General features: G+C 34.3%; 1 protein-coding gene across 4 annotated transcripts in view; it reads left to right on the top strand.

Moving 5' to 3' along the window:
- Positions 1-12,312, top strand: part of SSBP2 (single stranded DNA binding protein 2) — a 329,570-nt gene that overhangs the window by 280,848 nt on the left and 36,410 nt on the right. For 2 of the 4 annotated variants that reach the window (XM_004087403.3, XM_003261543.4), the window contains 2 exons: positions 66-157; positions 6,361-6,409. In XM_004087403.3, coding sequence (XP_004087451.1) covers positions 66-157; positions 6,361-6,409 — 141 coding nt within the window. The remainder of the gene's footprint in view (positions 1-65; positions 158-6,360; positions 6,410-12,312) is intronic. The other 2 variants (XM_004087404.3, XM_003261540.4) reach the window with 1 other exon arrangement.

The following is a 12,312-nucleotide window of genomic DNA, read 5'->3' as shown; positions in this document are numbered from 1 at the left end:
AATCATTAACGTGCTCTCCTTTCTTTCCCCCTCCTCTTTGGTTTTGTTTTTTTGTTTTGTGGTAGTCTGACCCTTGGTTATCATTACAGAACTATGGAGGTGCAATGAGACCCCCACTGAATGCTTTAGGTGGCCCTGGAATGCCTGGAATGAACATGTAAGCAATGTTATATCATATATTACGTTATTACGTAGATGATATTTTATATAGATAAATAATACCATATTATTCTATTTAGTAAAGTGTTCTATTTTCTGGCTTCTAAAATGATGTTAATTTGTAAAACAATTTGAGCACCTCAGTCTCTGTGTGGTATAAAAATGAACTAAACATGAGCTGTAGTGTTTGCTTCATTTTCACAACATAATCTCTTATGTTTTCTTTGTTCCCTTGCAACCTTTAATTTTTTTCATTTTCAAGTGCTATAAATAACAGCTTTTAGTCTATTTCATTTTGATAAGTACAGAGTCTCCATATATTCTATAAAGTTTGAAGAGACGCTAACACCAGGACTTTGACTTGACTCTGTAGAAGTAGATAATTGAATACGGTTAACCTCATTTTTAACAGATACATAGTGATTCTGTGAGTGGAGTTTTTAACTCATAAATACATCAATATATCTACTTTGGCTTTGTTGGGACTACTGTCAACATAGGAAGAATTCTTTCTGGTAGTATACTATAATCTCTATCAAAGAACTTTCCATAGCATAGGATGAATTTTGTTTTGAAAAATTCCAGACACATTTAGATAAGGAGTAAACTAAATTTTTTATTGGAATGGCCTTTCCAACCCAAAGAGAGTAGTTTGTTTCTATCAGCCAATATAATGTAGTTTGTTAGGAAATTTTTCTTTTTCATTATCCAGCTTGCCCTCCAAGTCTTATATACACAAGGTACTTGTTAGTGACTTTCGTTAATTCACAAGAGGATCAGTTTCATGATATGGCCTAAAGAAAATTTACCGAAAGTAATGAAAGTGTTCCATATAGGTTTGTGGGTGTCTCCTCAGGTATGTTTCCATCAGTTCGTGTTTTGATTACTTATATATATCAAATTAAACAACTCTGCCATCATTTAATGGCATTGAAGATACACTGTGAAATAAGCTCTTTTGATCTATGTAGGATTTTTTTTAAGTTTCTGAAGCCATTTTCATGGAAAGCAAATTTGCCTGAAATAGAAAATAGGTTAATAGGTGGGTACCAGCTAGGCTTAAAACTAACAGAACGGGAGGGAAAGTAGGTCAGATTTTCCTATCACGTCTTTTTACTTTTAAAGTAAAAATGGATACACATGAAATCCGACTCTTCTTAAATTCCTCAAAGGCTTGGCCTTGTATTAGTGGCTGCTTCAAAAAAGAGTGAATTGCATTTTCTGCTTATTATGTCAAAAGCTGAAGCTCTTACCAATAGGATGGAGATATATATAAAACGTACCCACTTGAGATTCTTACTTTAAAATGCAGATCTTAAGGGGTATGATGTCGAATACCATGTATAAATGTAAGGAGTATATATTTTGAATGCTATGATCACCCCAGAATGATCATTCAATAAGAATGTATCTAGTATCATTTGTACATTACTCTGCTTTATAATTGGTCATACGGCCAACTTTAATGCAGAGAAAAAAATTTTTTTTTGTTCAGAGAAAAAAAATTGTTTCTATGTGACCATTGAGAGATTAAAATAACTGCTTCCAATTGTCTAGTTTCTTTCTCAGATATACTTAAGCATATACATTTGCATACATTTAATTTCCTAGACTATGGAGACTAAAAATATGGCTGAAATTTTTAATATGATTACTTTTTGTTGATATTTAGGTTTGGGTGTCTTAAGTTTAATCCCTAGATACTTTTAAGTATTTTCAATTACATCATATTTTACTATTAATATAATATCTTCTTTGTAAAGAACCTTTAAGCCTTACAGACTCTGATCTCCATTTTTTTGTTACTGTTTTCTTTTATGTAAGATCCTATACCATTTTTAGTTTTCTATAAATCAGGATTCCTTCAAGGACAATGAAATGTAAATATTTACATTTTTACACTTGTAAATATTTTCCTCTAATAGGGAAACTTCTCAGGTATGAATGCTCTATAAGAGTGTAACTATTGGCCGGGCGCGGTGGCTCACGCTTGTAATCCCAGCACTTTGGGAGGCCGAGGCGGGCGGATCACGAGGTCAGGAGATCGAGACCACGGTGAAACCCCGTCTCTACTAAAAATACAAAAAATTAGCTGGGCGTGGTGGCGGGCGCCTGTAGTCCCAGCTACTCGGAGAGGCTGAGGCAGGAGAATGGCGTGAACCTGGGAGGCGGAGCTTGCAGTGAGCCGAGATTGCGCCACTGCACTCCAGCCTGGGCGACAGAGCAAGACTCCGTCTCAAAAAAAAAAAAAAAAAAAAAAAAGAGTGTAACTATTATATTGATACTGGCCCCAGAAAACCAAAGGTTTGTTTAGAGACATAAAAAGTGAAACATATTATCTCCATTGCACTCAATAGGGTAAGCTTTATTGAAATTCACTTTATAATGTATTATCTTTAAAACAAAGTCTAACTGTAATGCATACACACAGTATTCCTAACGTATTTGTAGCTTCATGTCATTAAGGAATTTTGCATATTCCTTAAAAATTGAAGAAAAAGGCATTAGAAGGGTGTTACCTTAAGCTCTGTCTTGAACTAACTAAACTATTTAAGTAACAAAAATATTTGTGTGTTAGGAGTTAGGAGGAACATGCCAGAGACTCATACCTGGATAATTTTTCTTTAGCTTGTCATTTTTTCTTATTTGCCATGAAAGTATAATGACAATAAAAAATTTCCAACCCTGGTCACTAAAGTAATTAAATACTTATTCTAACTGGCAACTGTATTTCTTTATTGCAGAATAAATCATTTGAAAGTAAATTTGGTAACCTTGTTGTTTAAAAAACTTTGTTTTCATGCTCTAAACTTAGGATAAATTATGTTGTGTCACTGAAAAACTTACTTTCTATATTTCTGTAACTAGTATTGTATCTTAGAAGCAAAAGCTAAATTTAAGTAATTTAAAGTAGCATTTATAAGTTATGGCCAAAATATAATTTTCTAATGCATTGTACATTATTGTTTAAAGGAAATTTGAATAATCATGTATTTCTAAATTAAATACATTTTTATAAGTTTCCAAAGAATTTAGGATTTAGTATTAAAGCACCCCTAACTCAACTTTGTATACATTACTATTAAGCAATACTAAGAGGCCAAAGGATTTCAGAGGATCTTCTTATTCTGTATTATATCCTGCAGAGTTATGAAGTTTGTGTAGTTATTATTTTGAAATAAAATGATAGTGAATTACAGAAGAAAGAGGATTTTTCAGGCCAGGCATAGTGGCTCATGCCTGTAATCCCAGCACTTTGGGAGGTCAAGGCCGGCGGATCACTTGAGGTCAGGAGTTTGAGACCAGCCTGGGCAACATGGGGAGACCCCATCTATACTAAAAATACAAAAATGAGCTGGGCATGTTGACAGGTGTCTGTAATCCCAGATTCTTGAGAGACTGAGGCACGAGAATGGCTTGAGCCCGGGAAGTGGAGGTTGTAGTGAGCTGAGATCCTGTCACTGCACTCCAGCCTAGGTGACAGAGCAAGACTGTGTCCCAAACCAAAAAAAAAAAAAAGAAAAGAAAAGAGGATCTTTTTCTTTGGTAATAGTGGTTGATTTGATTTAGTCAAAATCAACCTCCTTACCAAAAAATGCAGACTTCTCCACCCAGGCTGGAGTGCTGTAGCACGATCTCGGCTCACTGCAACTTCTGCCTCTCCGGTTCGAGCAATTCTCCTGCCTCAGCCTCCTAAGTGGCTGGGACCACAGGCATGCACCACCAGGCCCGGCTAATTTTTGTATTTTTTGTGTAGATGGGGTTTCTACATGTTGCTCAGAATGGCCTTGAACTCCTGAGCTCAAGTGGTCCACTTGCCTCAGCCTCCCAAAGCTTTGGGATTACAGGCATAAACTATCATGTCCAGCCTGATTCTACTTCAAACCATACTTATATAGAAATTTTCATTCAAAATAATTCCTATGTTATAGTTTGTAAATTATTTTCTTAATAATACTGAGGGCCCTCAAAAGGAGTGGGAATTACTGAGCTTAACTAGTTGTTCTAATAGAACTACTCTCTACTATAACCCTCACTTTTTATAAAACACTTGTGAAACTTAAAGTATTTTCAAACACAATGATAATGTTAGGAGAAATTTAACTTATCCATATGAATTATTAATACTTAATAGTAAAATGAAATTTATTATGAAATACATAGTATGTTGGAACTAGATTGGTATTTATCAAATTGAAATATATAATGTTATGACAAATGTAACATTTAATGCAATTAAGTTAAATTATATATTATTTTAACATTTAGGTTAGCATGTTTAACATTAGAGAAATTTGAAAATAAAAATAGTTCATTCTATTTATGCATCTTATTCATACAGTACTTGTTTGGTTATGATATTTCAAAATTATAAGATTATCTACATAACATTATTATATATAAATTTTGCCAGGATCTGCATATGGTGTACTTTTATGTCATTTTAAGATAAATGTTCCCGAGTTTTTTTACTGTGTTTTATTTAACATCAAACAAATCATGTGGATGTACCTTACTACCCAAATGTTTTACTTGGTCAACACATGTCTTATGTTTTACTTTAGATTCTGCCCATTAGGACACTGAATCCTATAGGTAAAATCATTTTTCTGAAGTGTTCCAGTAATTAATTGTAAAATCATCATCACCATCGTCATCTTGGAGAGGCAACAATTTCCAAAGACAATCAATACAAATGCCTCTCACCTTCTTTCTCCCTATGCACAAAATTTTGTCAAGTCCACACTGGTATCTTCTATACCTCAAGCTGAGTTGGGAAAATATTCGACTTGGGCATTCCTAATAGAGCCCAGGGACAGGACTCATTCCCTTCCGTGCTGCTCACACCTCTAGGGAATCTCAAAACAAAACTGAAAACTGTTCTAAATATTCCATGCAAACGTGGGTAATATAATAACTAACTTGTTCAGCCTCTTTATCTAACATTTAGAACTAGCTTGTCCAACCTGTGGCCCGTGGGCCACATGTGGCCCAGGATGACTTTGAATGTGACCCAACACAAATTTGTAAACTTTCTTAAAACATTATGAGATTTTATTTGTAATTCTTTTTTTTATTATTAGCTCATCAACTATCATTAGTGTTAGTGTATTTTATGTGTAGCCCAAGACAATTCTTCTTCCAGTGTGGCCCAAGGATTGGACACAACCCAGTGTCCAGTGGACACAGTCTTCTTCCAGTGGTCCAAAGATTGGACACTCATGATTTAGAATTTTAGGTTTAAGGTCTCTAGAATCAAGGAATTTTTTTTAATTAAAAATTTTCATTGTCTTAGTGATTCAAAGGAAGGGGAGTTTTAAATGACCCTAATTAGAGGAGGCCGACTGACAGTAGTCTGCTTTTCATAAGATGGTATTTATTCAGGTACACAATTTAGTACTAAAGTATGAGGACAAGAGACCTTTTTGATTTAACTAATTGGGCGTTAATTTTACTTTAAAAGCTCGGTGTCCTTATAAGCTGTGGAATACAATACAGAACATTCTCCTTTACTCTAAAATGAAGTAATATATTGGCGTAGATTATCTCCCATTTTTTCTAAGATTTGCTCTGGCCACTATCTGGACTGAAATTATGAGAACAAGAAATGGGATTTCTCATTTAATAGTAACTAAATCATCAGTAGCATTGAAAGATAGATTAATAAATATGAAAGTAATGTGTGATACTCTGTGTTTTTTTTAAAAGGAGGCAACTTTGGATACCTTTTATATATTTTTATTTGCTTATAGCTTAATAAGAGCAATCATTTTACATATATTGATGTTTTACAAATTTTATTTTGAATGAGATACAGGAAGCTCTTATATTGATATCACAAGGTTGTGGTTTATATTTAGTTCATAACGCTTTTCACTACAGAAGTGTGTTTTATAATGATTTCAATATATGTATATATTTACTCCTATGAGTGATTACCATCTTTATAACAATAACCATTTAATATTAAAATAAAACTGGGCTTTCTAAAAGCAGTTCAATTTGGGAAGAAAACTTTTCTTTTGGGGGACTTAATTAATATAAAAAGCTATTAAAATAAATATAAAGAGAGTAATTTCAGTGCCAAACTAGAACTGCATGGTAACTGAATTGTAAATGTTATATTTTGTGACTTGTCATTGATTATTGTGAAACCTTCAAAGCATAGGTTAAAATTTCATTTATCAAATTGTTTTGTAGGGGTCCAGGTGGTGGTAGACCTTGGCCAAACCCAACAAATGCCAATTCAGTGAGTATATATATATAATGTATATATTTTAATATTTTGCATTTTGTAACATTTAACAAAAATCACAAAAACATTTTGCTTTTGAAAGTCTTGCAATTGGTTGTAGTAACCCTTTTTTAAGTAATCATTCAAAAAGAAGTTTAATATAAATTTTAGAAAAAGATGCATAATTTTTCGAAATTGTGTAACTTTCTTTCACTTCAAGGTCTAATATAGACATGCATTCTGTTGTCAACAAGACTTTCAAGAATAAAAATTGAAATAGTGTGACTTAAGTATATACTACAATAGCCTATAAATAGTGATCTGTATCATAAAATGGTTTGATCTTCTAAAATAACTATTAATAATCACTGAATTGCCAAATACAATCAACCTGTTAGAAGAAGCCAAATTATTATGATTTTATTTGCTATATCAATTACATCTAGGTTTGCTTTCTTGCTGCCCCAGAAAGCAAATGCACATTTACCTTGTACCTGTTAGCTAAATTGCCATCCTTGTACATCTCTCTATATACCTGACATCTTGGGAATTTTCCTTATATATTTGTGGCAGTGGTTTGATGGCACTAATATTTATCTCTCAATAATGTCACAGAAATATATGCACAGGCTGAAAATTAAGCTATCAATCTTAAAATTAGTATGATTTTAATGTTGTGATCCTGGAGATGTTTTTCCTTCTTGTCTTTGAAACCTTGAGTTCTTCAACATATGAGAGAAGTCTGCCGTGTACATCTGTGTACTGTGTGCACTGCACAAAGGTTCCTGGGTCAAGGGAGTCAGTAGGAGAATGAAATACAACCTGTGATCCCCTTGTGAAGTCAATGGGCATCTACCCAAAGAGGATGGCTTTTGCTAATATGTACAAATGTATCTTCATTGGCTAGCAGTGGCCTTAACGTTAAATGAATATGAAACTGATCCAGTGTTTAAGGTTAGGGTATAGGAAGAATCATCCTAAATCCATTGCTGTTTTGAAGGAGGAATCACTTTCAGCTCAAGTAAATAACTGTCATATATTTTTTAAAATGTTAATTCATGTTATCTGCTTTTCTCTTAATTTTAATAGCTACGATGTTTGCTAAGTAATTGAAATTACTTGAAGTGAAAAGAATGATGTTGCTTCCATTTGAGTCTTCAGTGTGCTATTTAATTTCAACAAATCTTTCTTCTAAAATAGTGTTTTGCCAGATTGTGTTGGAATAGAGTACCTTTACAGCTTCACAATTATTTTCGTTTGCTTACATGCTTTAGAAGAGTTTACTTCTTACAGTCTATTAGTTTCTTACTATTTGACCTAACCAATTCATTCAAGATTTCACTTTAAAATGACACCTGTCTAGCAGGTCAAGATACATTTATTTTAACTTCCTATTTAAATGCCCATAAAAAGAATGCAAGAAAACATTTTTTGTAGCATAGAAAACTCTTTCCAGTGCCAGAATCTGGAAAGAATTTCCATTATCTGCATGTCTCATGAAGCTAGATGGAAAAGCACAACCAATGGCTCACCTTAACTATGGAAACCTTCCCACCTAGAAGCACAAAAACCATTCTCGTATTCCTCATTGTCAGCTCAGCCAGTCATCCCTTTACTGCCCATTGCAGGCAACCAGAGTACAATTCACACCCACCACTACCCACCTCTGTAAGTACCTTCTTTTACACACTCATCCAAAGATTATATCTCCCACAAGGCACCTAGGAAGGTGGACAGGGTTTGAGCGGTTGATAGTGACAGGGATGTTTCATTGTACCAAGGGCGTATATTATCCAAGTAAACAGTATAGATGAGAAGAGAGCTCTGTGTTCTGTTGACTTTTAGTTTTTTAGGTACTCCATCTCATTAGGATTTCATAGCGCTGGGCACTGTGGGTAGGAGAATACGCTATAACACACTAGCAGTTCTGCATTATTTTAGACCCTGAGAAACATTAGGAATTAGGGTAAAAGCTGTACACATCAAACTGCTTTCCACCAGTCTGAAATGAGCATTTGACTAGCACACATGTAGGCAAGTAATGGAGTTGAAAGCAGTCTCCTCGATGAATATATACCAAATGTGCAAACATCTACCCTTACTCAAAGTATGAGAATAGGGAAAAGAAGTGGAGGAGGCCTATCGCTCTCTCTTTAAAGAGAGAAAGTAGTCATCATCCTGAGCATCCAAAGGAAAAGTAGGCCTCTGAAAATGACCATTGTAAGAACAAGGGGAAAAAAATCATAGATAACTGACGACTTTCTAGCAAAGACATAGGGCTTCTATGAAACAGAAGCAAGAAGTATTAAGGAGGTATTTTTCCCCCAAAACCATGGATCATTTTGTGGTGACAACTTATCCAAATTATGTTGAATTCCAAGTTTCTTAGACTTCCTGCCCATATTTAATATTAAAACACTTTTCAGTTTTTATCAATACAGTTAGTCTCTGACTCCTCAAGGCAGCATATTAAAGTAGTTGTTTGTTTTGTTTTTGCTGTTTTCAAATATGGTTTACTATTTTTTCTTTTAAATGTTTATTTTGAAATAACTTCAGATTTAAACATTGCAAGAATACTACAAAGAATTTCCATACACCCTTCACCCAGATTCCCAATTGTTGATGTCTTACCACATTTGCTTTATTATTTCCTCTCTCTACATAAACGTATTTTTAAACTGTTTAAATTTCCTGAAACTTTATCCCTAAATACTTGCATGTATATTTCCTAAAAAACTAATACATAATTTTTTTATAACCCCAGTAAAATGATCAAAATAAGGAAATCAACTCTGATGTAATGCTGTTTTCTAATCTACAGCTCTTATTCAGATTTCACTAATTGGCTCAATAATCTTTTCTAACAAAAGAAAATCCCAATTTACTTGTTACATTCATCCTTCGTGTCTCTTTGTCTCCTTTAACTTGGAACAGTTTCTCAGCTTGTTTTTGTTTGGAGCGGGAGGTTGTTTGTTTGTTTTGGTCTTTCTTAACCTTGGAGTTAAAAAACTCCAAGCAAGATTATTTAGAATGTATATAATTTGGTTTTATCTATTTCCTCCTGATTAGATTTAGGTTATATATATTTGTCAGGGATACTACAGAAGTAATTTTGTGGTTTTTGGCCGTGTGCAGTGGCTCACACCTGTAATCCCTGCACTTTGGGAGGCCGAGGCAGGTGGATCACGTGAGGTCAGAAGTTCGACACCAGCCTGGCCAACATGGTGAAACCCCATCTCTACTAAAAATACGAAAAATTAGCCGGGTGTAGTAGCAGGCACCTATAATTCCAGCTACTCAGGAAGCTGGGCAGGAGAATCACTTCAACCCAGGAGGCGGAGGTTGCAGTGAGCCGAGATCATGCCATTGCACTCCAGCCTGGGCAACAAGAGTGAAACTCCGTCTCAAAAAAAAAAAAGATAAAATTGTGTTTTTCTCAATGCATCATTTCAGGAGGCACATGATGATTTGTCCCATTATTGTTGATGTTAATTTTGATCATTTAGTTAAGGTGGTGCTTGTCTGGTTTCTCCACTATAAAATCATTATTTTTCCCCTTGTACTTATTAACTTAGAGACATACTTTGAATGTACAGTAGGTCTCCTCTTCCTCCTTATACTTTCATCTGCTATTTTGGACATCTATTGATGATTCTTGCCTGAATCACTTTTTTACTTTGTTGGTTGCCAAATGGATATTTTTGAATTCTGTCTTTTCTTCTCCGTTTATTAGTTAGCTAACTATAACAGAGTTGTTTTTTCTTTTCCATTCATATTCATTTATGTATATAAGATGTATTCATGAATTAGTTTATTCTGTGGGTTTAGGATGCTAAAATTGTTCCAAGTTTTCCCCTTTAAGTGGGATCACTTAACCTTTTAACATGTCCCCATTTTTCTCTGATCACTTTGAAGCTCTTCTTACATTTTCCCAGTTTTAGCCCTGGAAACAGCCACTTCTTTAAGGAGCTTGGGGTTCTTTTACTGGATATTGGTATTTAGAACCCACCAGAGTAATACAACTTTTAGGCCCTCTCAACTAACAGAACTAGGAAATATATGTATGTGTATACACACACCCACACATGTCTATACCTTTACCTATTTGTATTAAAAGCATGAGTGCACACTGATGCTTCCATTTCAGTCCATCCCTACAGGGTTCAGTCTAGCCTTTCTACTTTCCATGTTTATAAGTCACTTCTCTGAAAGTATGAAACCTGTCTGTCTTATCCATAATATATGTATTTATTGCCTGATCTTTGTCCACAATTTTGTCACATAAAAGTGTTTTGGTCAAAAATATTTTTGGCACTCTTTTACATGACAGCAGGAAAAACATTTTTAAGGGCAAACTCATATTTTTAATTCCAAATAAAAGTTATGATTTTTATTTTTAATTTTCTTACCTCTGAGCATTACAGTATTGGTCTCAGATTCTTACTTAGAGGTTTATTTACAAACTCCCTAATTGTAGTTTTTCGTTTTTTTGTCTTTTTCACAAAGGATTCTGATCTTTGCACAAGTTCTGATCATTATCAAGCATTTTATTGAAAATAGACACTTTTGATTACAAGGTCCAGAAAACCAACCAAACTAGACTTATACTGAAAAAGAGTATTACTGGATCATATATCTGAAAAGTCCAGATATATTTTTGGTTTTGAGCACACTTGGTTCCAAAAGTTTAAATTATGTCATCCTGAGTCCCACCCAAGCCACATGGAAAAAAAATAAGGCAGAAATAGTTTACTAAAGAAAATCAAAGGAATGGATAGTAAAAGAGGGGATAGGCATAAACAACAAAATGTTCAGTATAGCATTGTACTCATTAATTCGCTCACTTGTCAGGAGAAAAAGAGGAAACTCCTTTAAGGAAAATATGCATCTATTAATAGTGATTAAGCCTAAAGGAAATATGAACACATTACTCCGAATAGGCTCTGCTCTCTACAAATAGGTGCTCATTTTTTTAAAAAGCACTAAAATAGAATATTTTTAATTTCATGTGGCACAGATAATGTCTTGATATTATCTTCCCTTATTTCTAGTAAACCAGTGCTTGTAAGATAGCTTTAAACTTCACAGTTGAAGAAAGGCACTTATCTAAAATGTTACAGATCATTTAACAAAATGAAAGTCCTCTAGTTACTTCTCTGCCCTCTACCACAGCACCACAGTCATGGGTATTGGGATTCAGAATATTTCAGAATATTTGGATTCTCATCACAGCTTTTGAGTGATCTGTCTAGATTAGCCAGACAGTATGTATGGCCCTTAATTTTATTCTCTGTCAAATAATAAGTTCTTCAAATTCTGTGTTTCTGACTTTCTAATCCTCTAATTTTGCGTATCTTCTACATCTTCATTTTTACCTTTCATTTCATCTTAATGAGTATTTACTATAAAGTATAGGGTAGAGTTAGAAGGAGGATTTAGGGATAAAGAGAAGGATTTCAACTCTTTGAATCCAGGTAGCTGGGAGAATGGGAATAACACAACTGAGCTAGGATCACAGGAAAAGAAGCAGGTGTAGAGGTAGGCAATGAGGTTTGGGGGCTTTGGTTTTTGTTTTTTTTTTTTTTTGAACGTTAAATTTGAAATATTTGTAGGACACCTTTGATTCTTCCACGATGCCTAATGCGTATTTCTATCCTTATACTTAACACATTATAATTAGGATCTGTGGTGTTCAGCCTCAGCCAGGTCCTCCCTGATGCTTTACCAGCAGTTTGGTTTTTTCACTCTTCCTTAGCTACTTTTCATGTCCTCCTCAGTGAATACTATTGCAATTCTTTATTCTCATTCTGCACCTACATTATGTTTGGCCCCTTCTCTATCAGCTAATTGTGTCATATTTTACAGAGGAGAAGAAGAGACCATTAGATTCAAATTTCTTCAGATTCTGCCCTTTGCGT

Source organism: Nomascus leucogenys, chromosome 2 (genome assembly GCF_006542625.1).
Source record: "Nomascus leucogenys isolate Asia chromosome 2, Asia_NLE_v1, whole genome shotgun sequence".
NCBI lineage: Eukaryota > Metazoa > Chordata > Mammalia > Primates > Hylobatidae > Nomascus > Nomascus leucogenys.
This window is presented reverse-complemented; position numbering and strand designations above follow the sequence as displayed.